We start from the raw sequence: 19,504 nt of genomic DNA on the forward strand, positions 1-19,504 counted from the left end.
AGCAGAGTAGACATCTCACAACAGCCATCCACATACAAAAAATATATAGAAGACAAAGATAAAAAGCAACAGATAAAAGCAACAAAAGGCCATAAGAGACAATAAGATGGAAATAAGAGGTATATACAACTATATAATTTAGGGTGTTCACTTAGGAACATGGGTGTCTATTGGGTATGGTGTGGGATGTCACTCACTTGGATAATGGTTTCCTGGTGTTTTGGGACTTGTCATATCTTAGCTCAAGTCCAAATTTGTTCTTGTAATTTGTATCATTTATAATGGAGCAGAGATCTCTACCATGAAATGCAAAGAACCATGCAGCCCAGTTCAGTTCTGTATCCATCCCTACCAGCAGCTTACCATCTCTCCCAAACATACCTCTAATACCTTGAGCTGCCAAAACAAATGTTTTTCTAACACATAACATGTTGTCATTCAACATATCCAGTGTAAATGTACTGCAAATAACATTATTGTTGTCATATTTGCTGTATTTTTTTTTTTATTATTAAAAAGAACTCACAGATAGTAATCTAGATTAGCTTCTTTGTGTTTATCAATCAAGGGAAAAACAATCATATAGTTAGCAAAAAATAGCAGCAAATACATTACAATCAACAAAGGAAGAAATAAAACATCTTTATATGTAGCCTCAGATAAAATTGAACTGCTTATCATTATCCACAGCCACATAACAATTGAGGCCAAAACTTTGTAAAGAGCAATGCTGGGTATTACTGCTTTTATATGATGGTTACCAAAGATTTTTCTAAATTAGCATACATCCACAAGAATAAAAATCAGGAGAAAGCAAGAAAGACTGCTAACTATCTCCCTGGTTATCACAAGTGCTGGTATAGAAACCGATAAGTCATGGCTACTGGAACGCATCTTCGACCAATCAGATCGCTTGGCTGATACTACCCGTTGTATAATAAGAGATTAAAGCAGCATATTGTAGTCAGTGCTTGCTTTGTATTACATTATGATCTTCTTCTTCTGGAACAAGTTAACCAGAGTGGGGTCTTTGCAGAGTGTGTTAGTGCGGGTGTTTTCTCTGATGCGTGGCAGCAGAATCCGCTCGGTTCTGGACTCTCTCTGGTAGTAGGGACACACCTTTAGGTGCTCGGACATGGGCGCCGCATCTTGGAAACACCAACTCTCCACTGGGGAGAAGAGGGTGCTGAACTGCCATACCTGAAGTCACAGAGAGAGAGAGAAGAGAGAGAGAGAGAGAGAGAGAGAGAGAGAGAGAGAGAGAGAGAGAGAGACATCTTATGGTCAACGTATACAAAATATTGCCAAATTATTGGTTACTCTTTACTGTACATGACATTGGCTGACCCAATAAATATAGGTGAAAGCTCCAACCCTATATGTACCTTGCCTATATAATCCACTTCATTAATGACAGGTTGTTGTAAATAAAAGGGAAGAAGGATGTTTAAGCCTTGGGACAATTACGACATGAATTGAACAAAAGGGGGTGCAACTCCCCAGTAAGCATTAGCCGATAAAAAGCATTCAATAGCATTCAATTATATTTCTACCCTTCTACACGATAGAAATTTGGTTGTTTAAATGCTGTTAACAGTCATAAGTAGTATGATATATACGCCTAGCAAACTTTTGTTTTCAATCAAATGTAGCCCAGTTATTATGCAATAACTACTGATCACCTTAGTTACATCTTGTTTCACTATTAACAGATACACTGCCTCTTTTATTGACCCACCTTCTGCTTTGGCCTCCACTTGGCTCCTCCATGTGAGTAGGTCTTCCTCTCCCAGCGGAGGGTGACCATCCCTCTCTCCTGCAGCAGAGAGGAGCACACATCCCTCATGAGGCGGGACACCAGGGCCAGCTGGGACAGGGACAGACTGTCCAGGAAGCTGGCCATGTGGCACAGCACCTCGTAGGGCAGGGAGCTCAGAGAGTCCTCCCCTCCTCTCTTCCTCCGGCTGCTGGAGGGAGAAGACTCCGCTGAGCTGCTGGGAGGCTGGGAGCGCTCCACCAGAGAGGCAGGGAGGGTCGGACGCAGGCTGAAGCTGCCCAGATCCTCGCTGAAAGACAGGTTGACATTACAGTTCTTAAAGGTGCATTAAGTTAGGTTTTTACTGCCCCATAGCACAAACTGACCGTAGTATATCTGTGAGGGATTGATAGGGATGTTAATCAATACCAATGACTCAAAGATTCCTTTACCAGATGCTGAGATTTCTGTCTTTCAAAACTCAATGTCCGGCCCAAACAAAAACTCCTCGCCCATTGGAATTTCAATACTCTCCCATTCTCCTCCAACCCAAAATGAAAATGTGACTTTAAGGGGACAAGAGGAGTGTATGCGTATGAGTGTGTGTGTGAGAGGGTGGGTGTGAGTGAGGGTGGGGTGGGGTGGACGGGTGGGGGGATAAGAGCTGTACCAGACACTTGTGTAGGAGGAGGAGATAATTTCTGTCAATGTTGTTGCAGTTCCTACTGATTGCAAATAGAGGCCAATAAATGCCATAGATTACTTGTAATATACTTTTAAGTAATTCTGTATGTACTCCATAAGAATGTTGGTCAGTAACACACCTTAGCGGAGATGAGTTATGAGGTTTTTCTCACTTGTAGGAGACGGTGGCTTCATGTGTGGAGGGCTGGAACCTCCTCTGGCTGTAGGTGCAACCCAGGTAGGACAGGGGGCATCGCTGCTCGAACCAGCCGTTCACACACATCTGGATGTCACTGTGCACATTCCTGGATGGTGAATGTGCACAGATCAGAAAATACTTCATTAAGCCATGTCTTATCTTTCCAGGTCTCATTGCATTCCTATGGCAAAACCCTATCTTGTACTCCAAAGAGCTTAAAAACAAATGCTGATCATTATTTGCAAATTCTATGTGACCCAGTTCTGGTTTGGATCTTGAAACATTGGATAATTAGAAGCCTATAGGGACTTATAAGGAACTATCTAACCACACAGTGAGGAGAAATTTCTCAAGGGACCACACAGCATAGACAGGAAATACAAAAATGGGGAGGTATAATTAGGGAAGATAAAATTAGATAGAAAAAGTGAGATAAAATTCAATAAAATTTAAAAAACCAAGCACCCACCTGTAGTGTTTGCCGTATTCTCTGCGCTGGAAGGTGTGTCCACAGAGGAAGGTGAAGGCGGAGCTGGCCTTGTGGTGCCGGCTGGTGACGCCCTCCACCTGCAGCTGGAGGTGCAGCTCTAGCGGTTTTTCTGCCGTCAGGTCGGCCAGAGACGCGTTAGACCGGAATGGAGCGGACAGGAGGTTGTAGGTCTGGGAGCCTTCATCTGAGAGCAGAGCGTCGGTGCACGTCGCCTCGGCGATGAGGTGACCCCTCTGCTCCTTCTCCAGGCAGCAGAGCAGAGACGCCTGGGGAGCGAATCAACTCACCATGAGACAATTAATTATCATATTGTTTTATGGTCATTTTTATCAGTGAGTATTAGGCGTCAGAATAAAGACATGAAGGTATTTATATTAAGATAAAGGGCCCCGAAAGAACCAAGGAGGCCACACTGGTACTTTATGCACTGCAAGTCATCTGAAGTCATTTCATCTCATATTGAATTCTAGAATCTTATTTTTCTTAAAACAAATATTCCTTATTTTAAAACACTGTTACTTTTATTTTCAGGAAATATTTCTGCAGCAAATGAAACTGAACTGAGAACAAGTGAAATCTTTTCATTCCTTTAGCAGATTTTTTTCACTTTTTTCAGAAAAAAAGATAGATTAAATGACATGTTAAAAGTGATTTTTTGTATTTGCAGTGCACAATTTTATTCCATAGCAGGATGCATGTCTTCCTCTCACCTGGACTTCCTCCCAGACAGGCATTTCGTCTAGCGCCACCCCCAGGTCGCTGGTATCCACAGCACGGCTCTCTTTCTTATAGAATCCAGGGTTGCGGATGCGGCTCTGCTTGGCCGAGAAGCTGGTTGGGATTTTAAACGTACGCACAGTGACAATCTTCATCGGCTCCACATATCCGTACACAAAACTCTTCATATTGCTGGCAGTGAGAAAGCAGGAGGGGGCAACACATGTGCTGCTCACATGTCTGTATGGATCCATGCATGTGTTTGATGCTGCTGCACCCACACCGGTATCTGGTGTCTCTGTATCTTCTTCCATCAGAGTGCCCAGCCCTTTCCCTTTTGTCATCCCCGGCCCTTTACTTCCTGCTGCAGCTGCCCCACCCGCCTCCCTGCAGCCGCCCATCTCCATACTGAACATGCGCTCCCAGGCGCTGTAGTTCTCCAGCATCTCAGCGTTCATTGAGGCCCTGGCGAGCGCCTCCCTCTCCTCCTGGGTCAGCTCCGGCTCTGCCTCAGCCTCCCTCTCATCCTCTTCTTCATCAGTGGCATTGATGCCAAAAATGTTCATAGGCTCCCAGGTCCAACCGCTCGCTCCCCTAGCGGCGGCCCTTTCTGCTGCCTCCTTCTCCAAAGCAGCCCTTTGTTTCTCCTCTTTCTCCTTCCTCCTCTCCTCCTTCTTCCTCTCCTCCTCCCTCTCCTCCTCGTCCACGCTCTTGGTCAGTTCGGGGAAGAGTTTCTTCATCTTCAGGGAGTGGAACAGGTGGTCTTGGTCTGTCAGGGCCATGGCCAGGTCCAGACACCCCCCCTGCCCCCTCTCCTTCAGCAGGTTTCCATGCAGCTCGGTGTTGGGGTGAGAATGGGCGTCGTCCGCCGGCCAGCGGTTCCACTCCATGGAGCAGCAAACCACGCTGGCGGGACAGACCTGGAGGTGCGCTGCCTGCCAGGAACGGGTCATGGTGACCGGGCAGCCATACTCTGCATTGAGGCACGGCACCCTCACATTGGGGCAGAGCAGCAGGTGTTCCTCCTCTTTGCACAGGTGGAAGAGCGCTCCGCACAGCAGGCGGCAGGGGACGACCGCACAGGACACCGAGACCTCCACTCGAGTCCTGCAGCGCCGGCTGTAGCAGGACTCACAGTGGACATGCAGTCGCACCTTGGAGGCCCGAGAACGATGACTCTGATTGGGTTGGGGGGAAAAAGAGAAAGCAAGAGAGTCAAGTCAAAGTCAAAAGAAAAGTCTTTTAAAACATAAACATTAAGCTCAGAACATAAACATAAAAGACAAACTTCCTAACCCTAGGCTATAAAAAAATGCTTGAACACTGATTCAACATCAAGAATCATCTGGTATACCACCTGTGACTCACCATATCCACAAGGCTTTATCAGTGTGTAAGAGAAGTCATGGAATCCTGTAAGATTAATGCAATAGAAAATGAACATATAGATTTATGTTTTAACCTGTAATATCAGGCCTGAATAGAGAGACAGCAACCAGGTAGGACACGTAACAAACAAGCAGGACAAAAATAACACAGTTATGAGAAACAGTCACATATGCCCCCAACATTGATGCAATAGTTTTGGTCCATCATGCACTAAGCAGAGAACAATCAACTTGGCTTGCACTCTCAAGCTCTAAAGCACTCTGATGAAATGCATTACAATTTCTGCTTGTTTTTCATTGCCCTACAACCATATTATGAAGATTTGGTATTTAGAGTTGCACAGTAATTAAATTGTAATCTATGGCCTATTGCAATAATGTTCAGTTAGGTCTCCTCCACTGTGAAGCTGACCATTGAAAATATGAATAGTAGGTGTACAGATAAGAACACAACAAAAATGCAATTTCACATCTACTTCTACGGTTTTATTACTTGTGTCTGAGCAGTTTTACTATACTGCTCTTCAATGAAAACACTCATAGGCTATATAAATGATCATGCACATTATCAAAGTATTTCAGCACACCCACAGTGGGACAAAGCCTATAATCTGATAAAAGTCTTACCAGGGTGCCAGGGTGGACATGTGTTTCCTTTCTCTGGTTTTATAACTTCAAGTCTCTTAGCTTTTACACGAGTGAACAGGCAGGTTAAAATTAGCCAAGCAGCCTTCTGGTTCAGCAGGGGACATAACTCTCTCTCTCTCTCTCTCTCTCTCTCTCTCTCTCTCTCTCTCTCTCTCTCTCTCTCTCTCTCTCTCAATCTCTCACTTTGCAGCAGTGCTATCAGGTTACAGCCTAAAGTATCACACATTTACATGACTGTCCAATCTTTACAACTATAAAGTGGGCTTTATGCTTCATTTTGTGGCTGAAATGAGTGTGTGCTTTGTGCTCCGTGTCTGAACAAGTAACTGTGTTTCCAGGAGAGCATAAATAGTTCATCTTCTGCTGGAATAACTCCAATGAGACACGCACATACAATGTTTTGAAAGTCTCTAAACTCTCCACTAGGGGATGCTGTATGGACTCTAAATTATCTGGTGCCACTCAGCCTCATTTTGTTCTCAGGTTCAATTGTCATCCCTATTGTCAGTCGTAGCACAATGTGACTGAATGGGACTAAGGTGAGAGAGATGTCCTCTGAAGTAAATGGCTGAGAGGTCTGGCAACCCAAACCATGTTTCCAAACTGCCTGTGTAACATTTCTCAGTCGGCACACAGCTCTATTTATAACACACACACACACACACACACACACACACAGAAACACACACACACTTGGTCTTTAAAGCACAAGACGCAGTCCAAGGAGCGTGGTTCTCTCCTTTCCTACTCATACAGCGGTAGGCTAAAGATTGTTTTTTTGAGCTGGGGGACTCCAATAGTAGTGGCATTGTGTGTTTACATGCAGTGTTTTCAGTAAATTCATTGAATAGCAGATGTGTTTATTTATTCAAGCAGCTTGCCTTGTTCTGTGAGAGAATGAGACTCAAATTTTCCTTTCTATTTACAGGATAGGATACAAGATCTGCTGCTTAAGATAGAGACTGGTTCCAGAGGATCTAAAGAATGGTATGTTTTTATTTTGCAACTGTGATACACACAATACACAATTACCTTTAATCAAATGTTGCTTGTAACCATATGAATTGTTTATATAATAAAACCTGTTTACTTACCCTAGTTACATGTACTTAACACTGTATATTAATATTTGAAGATGAAAACTTGGGACTAATTAGGAAGTCTGTCTTTTTCAGACTTGTCTTCACTTTGACTTTCTATCTATCTCTTGCTTTCTCTTTTTCCCCCCAACCCAATCAGAGTCATCGTTCTCGGGCCTCCAAGGTGCAGCTGCATGTCCACTGTGAGTCCTGCTACAGCCGGCGCTGCAGGACTCGAGTGGAGGTCTCGGTGTCCTGTGCGGTCGTCCCCTGCCGCCTGCAGTGTGGAGCGCTCTTCCACCTGTGCAAAGAGGAGGAACACCTGCTGCTCTGCCCCAATGTGAGGGTGCCGTGCCTCAACGCAGGGTACGGCTGCCCGGTCGCCATGCCTCGCTCCTGGCAGGCAGCGCACCTCCAGGTCTGTCCGGCCAGCGTGGTTTGCTGCTCCATGGAGTGGCTCCGCTGGCCGGTCGATGAAACACACCCACATAACAACGTAGAGCTGCAGCAGAATGTGCTGGAGGCAGATGAGGGGCGAGGGGAGGCCATGGATCTTGCCATGGCCCTGGTCGATCAGAGAGACCTCTTCGCCCGGCTGAAGATGAAGCCCCTCTACCCAGAGCTGATGGAAGAGGAAGAGGAGGAGGAGGGGAAGAAGGATGAGAAGGAAAGAAAGGAGGACGAGAAAGAGGAGAAGGCAACAGGAGGGCTTGTCAATGGTGTCCTCACAAACAACGGTACCAATGGAAGGGAATCATGGTGCTAAATACAAAAAGATTCATCGTTACAGCAAATTGTAATGATGAATCTTTGAAAAATGTAGCTTGATGTTATATCCATTCTCGACTTTTCTCATGCTCCTCTGGTGTCTTTACATTTCTCCCTCTGTCCCTCCCTCTCTCTGGTCTCCCACAGGTTTGTGTGAGAATGGTGTTGGTGAAGAGACTGTGGAGAACAATGCAGGGCAAGGGTCAGGCATCACCACAAAGAAATACAACCTGTGTGAGATGATGTTCAGCATGGAGAGGGGCGGTTGTGCAGCCGCCCAGGCAAACCAAGACAATCCGCAGAACACAAAATCTGGCAAGAAGGATACAGAGGCGGGAGGGGGTGCTGCAGACAGAAACTGTCCCCCGCCAGACACGAGTAAGACGGGCCTGGCCCCGTGGCAGGAAGGGGTGCTGGACCGTTTGGGGCAGGAGCTCACCCCGCAAGAGTTCAACATGTACCTGGTGCACCACGGGCGCATGCTGCTCACCTTCGGACAAATCAAGGCCTGCACACCGAGAGAGCAAGACTTTGTCTACGGAAGCCTGGAGCCTATCCCGGTCCAGACCCTGCGCTCTTTCAAGGTGATGATTTAAAGCAGCACTAAGGCAAGATTTTTAAGTAAAATGCACCTGTTTTATCAGCCTAAATCATAGTGGGGCTGCAGTAGAGGAAAGCATCCCAACCCCACTACTTGAGAACAAGCAGATTCACCCTGTTTGCCAAAATCAAATTCTGGTGCTGGGTATGTCCAGTTCTCCGCCCACAAGAAGTGACAAATCAAAACTTTAGTAAAATTCAAACTGTTTCCTAAACAGCAGCAGTTAAGCGCTCCATCCAGAGAAAGCTGGACTCACAAACATTAGACCTTTTGCCACTTGTTCCTTTGGTATCCTTTGGTATAATGTGATCACAGACTTGTTGCTACCATTTGGAGCCGCCAATGTGCACAGTTGCTTTTGAAACAAGCATCTTCTAATACTTCTACGATCTAACGATCCTGGATATATTCAGCATGCAATCTGTCCAAATAAGCCATAGGTGTTCATGGCTATGGGTCATGGCCCAAAGATGTTTTGACTGTACTGCCTTGTATTGTATCATATTGTAATGTATTGTATTCTCTTCTGTCGTCTACTCCGAGGTCCCTGACAGCTACCATTATAAGCGACGGGTGCACCTGTGTGACGTGGCGACGCGGGCCCTGAGCGAGACTCGCAGCTTGGACACGTCCGACCTCGGGGTCGAGGAAGAGGACTGGAACAGCGACGAGGCAGCAGCCACCCTGCTGGGCTACGCAGAGCTAGAGGTCATGGGTCACAAGGTCAGCCAAAGCTCTCACTCCAACTTTTATAAAGAACTGTACAACCAGAATGCTCTTATCAAATTATCTTGTGTAACTCTAACACAGAATTGTTTATGCACCACAGATCCCAGAGAGGTTGAGGTCCAGTCAGGCTGCTGGGAGATTCACAGTAGAATAGACAGTGATGTTCTGAAAGAGAAGCTATAGGTTTTATAATGTTTCGATTCTTCTATTTTGCATTTTCCAATCACATATTACCAGGAATTCTATGTGCAATATACTGTACTTTAGTTGCTTAGCTGATGTGTCAGTTGATGATCCTTATGGAAGAGATGGCAGCAGTAGCAAGAAAAATGATATATAATGTATTATTTATTTGAATGCCTGCTCTCCTCTTCCTTATTTAGAGCTCAAGCATGACCATCATAGGTACCAAACAACATCTTACATGTGTAGAAACACCAAGATAATATATAATTTAGGTACATTCATCACTGTGTTTCAAACTTGAAGGTATTTGATAAGGGAGGGAAGATTTTCCCCACCAATGTGTTCCTAGTTGGACAATCAGCAACCTTCTGGTCACAAACCCGCTTCTCCGATTTTTACACAGTCATCACCCCACTATAATCCATTCATACTGTGTGCTTAATTGAATTCATCAGGGTTTGTGCATTATTGATTTTCGTGCAGATCAGTGAGACAAAGGGAATCGACGGGCTGTATGTTGATGAGGGAACACAAACGCACTCGTTCTGCACGGCACCGTTCAAACGGAAGACGACCCTGGCTGAAGTGACGGTGGAAAGGCCGCTGAAGCTTCGCCTCCAGCTGCAGGCGGAGAGCGTGAACAGCAGACAAAACAAGGCCAACTCCGTCTTCACGTTCCTCTGTGGACACACCTTCCACCGCAGGGAGTTCCCCACGCACTTCAGGTGGCTGTAAATGCTACTAATGTGGTTGAATTCAGCAGAGGGTCTTGTCTGCACGACCCCGGTTACCTCCGTATCTCTGTCACGTGTCAGTTTCAACACATCACTTGCCAAACAACATACAGTATCTTAATAAGAACACAAGAATATTGATGACACATCCAGTTAAGAGTGTATGCTCTATGTAGGACTCACTCAGGTAACTTAAAGACCCCATGAAACGTGAATAAAGATGGAGTAAAGGCAATGGGTTAACTGTGAATGGAAACATGAAGTGTGTTTGGTATATTTATCCTTACAGTAATAGCCATACTAACTATCCTGATCCAGGAATGTGCACAGTGACATCCAGACGGGTCTGAGTGGCTGGTTCGAGCAGCGATGCCCCCTGTCCTACCTGGGCTGCACCTACAGCCAGAGGAGGTTCCAGCCCTCCACACATGAAGCCACCGTCACCTACAAGTGAGAAAAACTCACCAATTCAAACCCACTCTCAAACTCACTCTCTATAGATTTACACAGATTTACACACACTCAGACTTGAATACTGAGAATTACATTAACTCAAAGACTCAATCAAGCTAAAAAAAAAAAAAAGATTTAAGTGAAGATCTCAAGGTTTAAGGTTGATTTATCGGTGTAACTTGCCCAATAAGTTGATTGAATCTGATCGAACTCACATTCACTGACAGCAACACTCAAACATGGACTCTGATTCTGATTCACACTAAAAGTCACAGCCATTCACACCAAAATGGAATATATTTCTGAAATACATGTAGATGAATAACAATCTACAACTGGAATCACATCAACAAAACATTTCACACTTGAACACATACTGATTCTTGCACTCAAACTTTATATTGTAAGATTTAAACTTATTCTTGCATCAGTATCCCTCACTGAAGCTTTGAGCTGTGCTTATTTTTCCTTCATATCATGATGAACACTAGGGTGTGAACCAACACTGTTATATGATATATGTTGTATGTATTCACAGACTCATACCTGCTCGCACCTCGATACAAACTAAAATTCAAACTCAAGACCATACTCAAGCTTGCAGACGGACACAAACTGTATCCTAGTTTAGAAACTCATACTGCACTTTGTATAATTGAATGAATAACTTAATAACTATTTTCCTCCCTGCAGCCAGGACCTGAGCAGTTTCAACCTGCGTCCGACCCTCCCTGCCTCTCTGGTGGAGCGCTCCCAGCCTTCCAGCAGCTCAGCGGAGTCTTCTTCCTCCAGCAGCCGGAGGAAGAGAGGAGGGGAGGACTCTCTGAGCTCCCTGCCCTACGAGGTGCTGTGCCACATGGCCAGCTTCCTGGACAGTCTGTCCCTGTCCCAGCTGGCCCTGGTGTCCCGCCTCATGAGGGATGTGTGCTCCTCTCTGCTGCAGGAGAGAGGGATGGTCACCCTCCGCTGGGAGAGGAAGACCTACTCACATGGAGGAGCCAAGTGGAGGGCCAAACCAGTAAGACACCTACACACTAAATCATCTAAACTGTTTCATTTTAGTCTTTTAAAATGGTTAACACACTGTTTTCAGCCTCTCTCCGCCTATAGAGCACAATTTTGAAAGATGCAAAAAAGGAGCGAGAGCAAATAGTTGTGTGTATCTGTGGTAACGGATCACCCATTTCTTCTTGGGGGCAGTAACAGTTTTCATTGCTAAGTATTTGATGCTGCCAAAGTTTCAGCCCACAGAGAGCAGTACAACAGCGATTTTCCTTAGAAATAGATGCATAACTACAGAATTAATGCTATTCACTATATAGAAGCCATACAACCATGTGTACAGCTCAAAAAACATGATTTAGTTGTGATTCACTCTTTAAGGCACTGCTACCAGCTGTGACCCATGTTTTCCTCTCCTCTCCTCTCCTCTCCCCTCCCCCATCTTCTCTTCTCTTCTCTTCTCTTCTCTTCTCTTCTCTTCTCTTCTCTTCTCTTCTCTTCTCTTCTCTTCTCTTCTCTCTATATCTGCTCAGGTATGGGAGTTCAGTCACCTCTTCTCCTCAGTGGATTCATGGCGTTTTGCAGACATCCCTCCAATATCTGCTCATCTAAAAGTCTGTCCATACTACAAGACCTCTCCCCACAGCGAGTCTGTTCCCCTTCCCAGCATGAGTGAGCAACAGGGAGGCAGCCAGGAGAGACAAAGTCTGGTCGCCCAGTTCATAGGAAACAGATGTCAGCATTGAAAAGGACATTTAATTCTACCTGCTGCATCTAATAATGCACCTATAGTGAGATTACAGGTATGTTAGCCTAGCATACGCTGGTATGGGACAGGTGTAGGGATGATGTCCCCAGCCATGGTACTGAGAATATTACAGTCGGTACCTCATGAGGCATTGCACAAAACAAATAAAACATAGACAAAAACTTGTGAAGCATTTCTTGCCCTTTCATTGTCTCTGTTGCTATTATTTAACATTATCTATTTGATTTTGATTCAGCTGTAATTATTTTTACTACAACTTATTTTATAACATAAATGGTATATTCACATTGGAAAAAAATGTTTACTAGTATGATTTATGATGCTGAAGCACATGAGCTGCATTTGCTGATCCCTTACTATGATTTGTACTATGAATTTAGGTCATAAAGATTTATGTCAGCCTAAAAAGATGAACTCTATTCTGCAAATGAAAAGGTGAGTGAACTGAGTGTAGGTGGGTGTACCCTCCACTGGATGCAACCTAGTGAGCTGTATGAGGGGTGATTAATGCCACACAGAAAGAGAGGGAAGAGAAGTGGAAGTATTGTCAATGTCAACATTTTTGGAGAAGATTGTGGAAAATTGAGCTGCTGTTAGAGAAACATTAACAAGTGGCATCACTGTCACTATTAAATAACTCTTCCATCACTTCTCTCTTTTTCAAAGTAAACCCAATTCAACCACTTGAACTCATATCCTGTATTCCCTAGGTACTCAGTTCTGGCTCCCGAGGACCAGTGTCTTAAATGTTTTTGTTCCTCCCTGGGGTTAATGAGCCACACCTGGTCTGTATCCACCTGACACCAGATGTGGCTCATTCACTATCAGGGAGGACGAAAAACCTGACTCCAGCCCTCGAGGACCGGATTGAGTACCTAGGCTGTATTCCATAATCTTGTGTAATTATGGCATTTACCCTCTTTAATTTGCTGTTTTGTCTCTACTGACTAGGTATATATTTTATGGTTAGCTTATTTCATATCCAACATACATACAACATACATACATCAGTAAATTGTCCATAATTGCAACTTTCTTTAATCAGTCAATTTCCAAATGTAATTGTGGCCATTATCCAATATTTTTTTAAATGACAATTCCTCTAATTTAGACTGTTACCTATATTGTTGTTTTAACCTTTACTTTCCCCCCTTCCAAGATGGCAACAAAGCTAGTAGTTTCCATGACTATGATGCTTCTCCTCCTCTTCTATGTGGCATTAATCACCCCCCATACTTGGGTGCTTTGTTGTGAATACGGCAGCGGCACCGTACTGCACGTACAACCAGAAGGTTATGAGGAGGTTATTTCGACTCTGCAGCAGGATTTGTTCACACTCCGAAAGACGGCAGCCAGTCTTACAACCAGGTAGAACAGCGATGGGCCCGTAGGCGTGAAATACCCACTTTACCTGCGAGCAAGCGGTTACACGGGCCATTTTGTAGACTGGACATTTTTTGCACGGCTCTTCTGTTTTCCGCATCTCTGCTAAATCAAGGGCAGAGATATCAGAGGGAGAATCCATGAGAAACGCTTTGAACCGGCTCGCGCTTGGATATCACGGTAGGCCACGGTCCGTGATTGCACAAAGTTACAGGTAAATACACTGAGCGCTACGGGCTGTGAATAAGAGACCAACCAAGCAAAGAGCAGCAGCAATTAAGCTTTTCTCAATACAGGCGAGAATCAAACTGAATGGAATGAAATCTGTAGAGAGTATAGGTTCGAAACTAAGCTTGCAATTAAGAGACTAGTTCCCTAACTATAATAAACCCAATGTGTTTAGAAGGATGCTACACAAGTATGACTGCAAAAATAGGTCCTTATATGAATATTATCATACCATCATTATTGTCATACCATAGGAAAAATAGCATAAAGCGCGATATGGTCGTTATAAACTCATTATAGTACCACAGGCATCAGTTGCCTATAGGAATATTTTATTAAAGTGATTTTTTTTCCTCATGGAGAATTGACCATTGACAGTAATAGCTTGGCCGTCTGTCTATGCACTGCCTGTTTTGAGTTACACTGTTCTACTGTTGTACTGGGAGCTCATTTATCCCATCATGACCTGTCCAGTTCCCTAACAGCCTCTCTCTGTCTGCAGGTTGTGTGTGTCTGGGCCATGCAGACGGGCAGGCTGGAGCGGCAGGTGGCCAGTGTGGAGAGAGGCATGGCCTTCCTGAAGCAGGAGCACCTTGCCATGCTCACCGGCCTGCAGCTGGAGATCACACACCTCAAGAGGCGCTGCCACGGTCATCTCTCCATTTCTTATACTTTGTCTCTACCCACTTGACTGCCTGTCTGTCTCTGTGTGTGTCTCTCTTTCTGTCTATCTGCCTGTGTGTTTGTCTAATCTGGCTGTCTTCCTCCTCTCTGCAGAGCTTAGCTGTGAGCTGGACTCCAGGTTTCCTGACAGAACCGCAGCAGGTGAGACATTACAGCTCCTCGCTGACGAGCTGGAAAAGTGATATGTTGGAGATGCCGAAATTTTATATTGTAATTATATGGGGAGGAAAGCACAGAGGCTGTGCGGGGTAAGCCTGGGTATATTGGCAAGGACCTGCAATACAAAATGACTTGTGATACTATATGATTTCAATACTTGTCTTGCTGTGCATCTTTTGATATATTTGTATTATTATGAACATCATATATGACTGAAATATACACCAAGTTTAAGCTATGTATGGTTTCATACAGGTTTTAACATTACATTATTAGCATTAGTAATATGGTTCACAGGACAAACTCCAATGTTTTTTTATATTGTCACTGACTTTTATTAGGCAAGGGGGAAATATGTGGTAACGATCTGCAGTGTGTGCTGCAATAAAATGTAAAACTAATGACATGCACAAAAAACAAAGCTGTAATGCTCTCTAATGCACTGTACTTATGAAATTGTTAGTAAGCAAAGAAACAAATAAAAAGATAGATAGATATATAGATAGATAGATAGATAGATAGATAGACAGATAGATAGACATTTAATGTGCACACCTTGTACTTGAGTGTGTTTAACTTACTGTAATATGTGAACATGTAACATGACACCTAAATAGACAGAGTTTGATTTTGTATTACTTTAGAAGATATAGTGACAGTTGGAAATCCAAGTGCTGTTTCATCATGCAACAGTGTAGATTGGGTTCGGTATATTTTTGTCCAGAATGACAAAAAGATTGCAAGCAACATTGTTTCATCATTTATCAAGTTCTTCTCTCCACTGAGTCCTTGATAAAAGCAAAGAAATTAACATCAGCCCTTTTATTGCTATTAATTAACATTAAAGTATTGATATTAGGATTTGCAGAATCAACTCTGAATCAGGAAAAATAGTATTGCAATATGTTGGTATATATATTTTTTATCCAGCCAGATTAATAGAGCAAGTGAAGGAGCATAGAAAGGCATAGGGACAGAGAGAAACTGAGGAAGGTAATATGAGAATGAATTGATCAAAAAGATGAAAGGAGAGAGATATTGAGCAAAGTAAAATGGATCAAAGACTGATATCCTAAGAGATAAGATGACCCCAAGATCTACAAAGGCTATGCAAATATGCATTGATATCCATGTAGAATCTACATGTGTATATGTACATGTATGTGTGTGTGTGTATCTCAGAGGAGGAGGCGGAGCTGGCGGCACGCTGTGAGGCCGCTGAGCGTCTCCTGGAGGAGCAGCAGTGCATGATGGTCGCTGTGCGCGGGGAGCTGCGGGCCGGCCGGGCGCGGGCGTCGGCGCTCGGGAGGAGCCTCAAGGAGGAGGAGCGTCACTTCCTGGAGGAACTGAAACGCCGCAGCCACAAGATCACGACGCTGAGCCGCGAGCTTCAGCGCCAGACCGTCACCACGACGACCCTCTGCCACGAGCTCCACACCGCACGCCTGAAACTCTACCAGCAACGCCAAAGCACAGAGGACGCTGCAGCGGGAGAGGAGGAAGCCCAAGGAAAGGAAGAAGAAGGAGGAGAGGAGGAGGAGGAAGAAGAAGAGGAGGATGAAGATGACGAAGATGATGAAGGGGAAGGCTCCGACTGGCTCCTGTCTCCGCCTCCCCCGGTTTCTTCCAGCCAGTCGGAGACGAGACAGAGGAGGCGTGTGAGCGTGAGGGAGGAGAGGGTCCGAGCTTGCGTCCCGCAGGAGAGAGTGACATCACCGCAGAGGCCACACCCCATGCCCGACCCCGCCCTCTTCTTGGTGCCGCTCAGATACAGGCTCCTTCGCTGGAGCAGACCAATCAGAACGCGGGACAGGGAGGGGCTGGAGGACGAGTGGGAGGATATAGAGGAGAGCAGAGTGCACAGGAGAGTGGACATGGGGGCAGGAGAGGGAGAAACCGCTCTGTGACGCAGCAGAGAGGCAGAGAGCTGATGTTGTCTTCCAGCAGGTCTCGAAATCAGCCCACATCATTCAACATCAGATGCAGTTATGTATACCTATTCTCAGACAGTGGTTTGAAGAGAGAGATTTAAGCCTTTGGTTGTGTGTAGATTTCAGGAAGTGAGTTAGATAGTTATAGTTAGTTGCAGAAAGGTGTTTGATGTTAACTTCAAACCTACATGTAAGAAACTGGGTTGGTAAAAATGACGGAAACACAGACTAGTGGTATTATTTCATATGAAAACCTTTTGATTTAACACTGTTGGTCACGGCTTTTGCCTGTAAGTAGTAGCCTTGCCTCTGGGTCTGTGAACACACATGATATATCGTCCAAAGTGGCAAACTGCTTTTTCACTGCACTAGCCTTATTTCAGGTTCTGAAAGTGTAGGGACATTTTGTATGATTTGCACTTTATTAAATTCATGCAATGTGCCTAGTAATGGCGAAACAGTATCTGTGTTGTCATGTGTTCTGTTTTCCAACCTCTCAAAATGTCGAATGGTTATTATGAAATAGCTATTACACCGATGTTACACTGATGACCAGTGGCTCTCAGTTGGTTTTGTATCAAGACCCAAATTGTAAAAAAAAAAAAAAACCTATCTAATCTAATCATCAATCTAGTTCTTTGTATAACCCTCTCAGAACGGCTCACAACTCACTTCTGGGTCTCAACCCACCAGTTGAGAAACACTTTGGTAGACACTAGGAGACAACAGCTGCTATCAGAGATTTCATGTCAAATCATTCCATTGGGGGGCAGTAGAACCAAACCTAGACTGGGACTGAAACAAGTCTGTCTTGGGTTGGTATGAAATTTAATGGTCAAGTTGCTGGCAATGGTATAAACAGTGATTACATAACAGCAGTTAGCTCAAAAGATCACAGTCGTGGGGGGCTGGAGCGTATCCCAGCATACACAGGGCAGAAGGCAGGCAAACAGCCTGGAAGGGTCCATCCCACGCAACACATAGACAGAAACACTCACATTCACACCGAGGGGCAATTTAGAGTCAACAATTCACCTATCTTGCATGTCTTTGGACTGTGGGAAGAAACTGGAGCAAACCTATGCAAACATGGGGAGAACATGCAAAAAGGGTGGGGATTCAAACCCAGGACCTTGTCACTATGAAATGACAGCACTAGCCACTGAGCCACCATGCCACCTGTAGTTTAAACTACTTTGTAAAAACTTAACATATCTCCACCTGCAATGTCACATAATAATAAAAACCACACACCTGTACAAAATACCATGGATGAGCAAGTTTATTACAGTGGGGGGCTGAATACTATATAGTGCATTTTCTGCACCTTTGCAGTGGAGAGGATTAAAAAATAACGGGGAGGGGTCAAAGGAGTTGGAGGTGACATGGAGGAGGATTGTGATGATGCGGTCAGACTGTCCTCCATCTGGCCAGGGCAAAAGTTGAGGGATCTCCATCTCTGACATTGTGCTGCTAGCAACCTGCTATAGCATATTGACTGTATACAGGGGAGAATCTACAAGCCAGCCAATAAGGGCTCCTTTTATTTCTCTGTGGGTTGTACTCTATTACTATTAACATGGCACACTGGGTGCATGTCATCTAATAAAAGAGTAATCTAATAATAAAGTGTGGCCTAAGCTGAAAGTATAAATGATAAAGCAGTAGACAGTGAAGTGTGAGATGGAAAGCGAAGAAGCATTTTGCAAATCAAATTATAAATTCAGTAATTCATTCATTAATTAAAGACAGAAATATGAGATTAGATTAGTCCTTTAATTACCACTTTATTAATAGTTTTATTAAAGGTTAGTATAAACAGTTGTATTAATTGTGTCATTAAAACATCAATTTAATGAATCACTTTGTAGTTGTTTTTTATTTACCTATTAAATTAATCAATCAATAACAATTGATCATTCAACCTGGCTATAATTATTAGGCTGGCACAGAAAATGCTCCATACCAAGCTACTGCAGCTACAAACTAGTAATTGTAGTGTAATAATAATAATAATAATAATAACCTTTATTTGCATAGCACCTTTCATACACAACATGCAGCTCAAAGTGCTTTACATCAATAAAAGGCAGATAAAAGACAGTAACTACTCCCCAACACTGGTAATATGTAACTAATTCTCTTGTTGAAAATGTTATGGGCTTGTTACACTTGCAACTTATTTCCTTGCAAAAGTCCAGTTCTAGAATGTTCTCACGGTTGTCTGAGAGACGCTGCTCAGAATGTTAATGTCTCTCTGCAGTGCTGCCATGGCAACCAACGAGAGTTCCAGCTCATGCCCAAGTGGGGAAAGAAAATAAGAGACAGAGAGAGAGAATACTGGAGGGATTTCCAGGACCTTGTGTTTGGAAAGAGGTGTGATGTATCCTGGCCCCTTGTGTGGCAAAATAAAGAGGTGTCAGAGTGCTGCTGCAGCTATTTATACACTGCCTTCTCACTGTCTTTATGCACGTGTTCACATTCAAGGTAGATAGAGAGTGCATGGATCAGTCTCGATACAGGAAGTTACATCATGAAAGGCAGAGAGGTCGCCCTCTTCTGGACTTAGACGGGTACTAAGTGTGTGTGTGGTGTGAAGAGTGTGTGTGTGTGTATGAGAGAGAGAGAGAGTGTGTGTCGGTGAACAGAGGGCCCGGCTGGATCTCTCGCAGCTCCTCTTCACCCCTCATACGTTCAGGAACATCTTATGAAGGGCAGAGAAGGAATCACACACACATACACGCAGCCGGTTTGTGTAACGTGGTTTCGCAGAAGGGAGAGGGGAGTCTCCTGCTCTACAGGAAAGCCTGGGAAACTCAGCACTCTGATTTTAGCAGGATGAACAGCAGAGGAGCCTGGAGAAGATGACGTAGACCCTCTACACTGGCTGGTAGGGCCTACAGCTGGACTACACTA

At 44.3% G+C, this 19,504-nt stretch overlaps 3 protein-coding genes across 3 annotated transcripts; 2 read left to right on the forward strand and 1 right to left on the reverse strand.

The window, feature by feature from the left end:
- Window positions 1–981: 981 nt before the first annotated feature.
- Window positions 982–5,417, reverse strand: LOC139914518 (F-box only protein 40-like). The gene is made up of 6 exons (XM_071902856.2): window positions 5,403–5,417; window positions 3,840–5,024; window positions 3,109–3,395; window positions 2,614–2,745; window positions 1,739–2,066; window positions 982–1,200 (listed from the first exon to the last, which is right to left on the reverse strand). Exons 1-6 carry the CDS (start codon window positions 5,415–5,417, stop codon window positions 982–984), a joined length of 2,166 nt encoding a protein of 721 aa, XP_071758957.2.
- A 1,169-nt stretch (window positions 5,418–6,586) lies between these two features.
- On the forward strand, window positions 6,587–12,180 carry LOC139914517 (F-box only protein 40-like). Its single transcript, XM_078286715.1, has 9 exons — window positions 6,587–6,640; window positions 6,811–6,869; window positions 7,122–7,698; window positions 7,877–8,313; window positions 8,874–9,053; window positions 9,729–9,970; window positions 10,298–10,429; window positions 11,126–11,450; window positions 11,968–12,180. Exons 2-9 carry the CDS (start codon window positions 6,867–6,869, stop codon window positions 12,178–12,180), a joined length of 2,109 nt encoding a protein of 702 aa, XP_078142841.1. The 5' UTR covers window positions 6,587–6,640; window positions 6,811–6,866.
- A 2,154-nt stretch (window positions 12,181–14,334) lies between these two features.
- On the forward strand, window positions 14,335–16,564 carry ccdc92bb (coiled-coil domain containing 92Bb). The gene is made up of 3 exons (XM_071902850.2): window positions 14,335–14,464; window positions 14,592–14,639; window positions 15,840–16,564. The coding sequence occupies exons 1-3, from the start codon at window positions 14,335–14,337 to the stop codon at window positions 16,562–16,564; spliced, it is 903 nt and encodes a 300-aa protein (XP_071758951.2).
- The last annotated feature ends 2,940 nt before the right edge of the window (window positions 16,565–19,504 follow it).

The sequence above is a fragment of the Centroberyx gerrardi genome, chromosome 11 (genome assembly GCF_048128805.1).
Source record: "Centroberyx gerrardi isolate f3 chromosome 11, fCenGer3.hap1.cur.20231027, whole genome shotgun sequence".
NCBI lineage: Eukaryota > Metazoa > Chordata > Actinopteri > Beryciformes > Berycidae > Centroberyx > Centroberyx gerrardi.

Coding starts and splice junctions, on each gene's coding strand:
- LOC139914518 (XM_071902856.2), bottom strand. Junction 3,396..3,839: donor CTGTCTGGGAGGAAGTCCAG/GTGAGAGGAAGA, acceptor TTCGCTCCCCAG/GCGTCTCTGCTCTGCTGCCT. Junction 2,746..3,108: donor GAATACGGCAAACACTACAG/GTGGGTGCTTGG, acceptor TTCACCATCCAG/GAATGTGCACAGTGACATCC.
- LOC139914517 (XM_078286715.1), top strand. Junction 7,699..7,876: donor TGGTGTCCTCACAAACAACG/GTACCAATGGAA, acceptor GGTCTCCCACAG/GTTTGTGTGAGAATGGTGTT. Junction 9,971..10,297: donor GAGTTCCCCACGCACTTCAG/GTGGCTGTAAAT, acceptor ATCCTGATCCAG/GAATGTGCACAGTGACATCC.
- ccdc92bb (XM_071902850.2), top strand. CDS start 14,335: ATGCAGACGGGCAGGCTGGAGCGGCAGGTGGCCAGTGTGGAGAGAGGC. Junction 14,465..14,591: donor CCTCAAGAGGCGCTGCCACG/GTCATCTCTCCA, acceptor TCCTCTCTGCAG/AGCTTAGCTGTGAGCTGGAC. Junction 14,640..15,839: donor TCCTGACAGAACCGCAGCAG/GTGAGACATTAC, acceptor TGTGTATCTCAG/AGGAGGAGGCGGAGCTGGCG.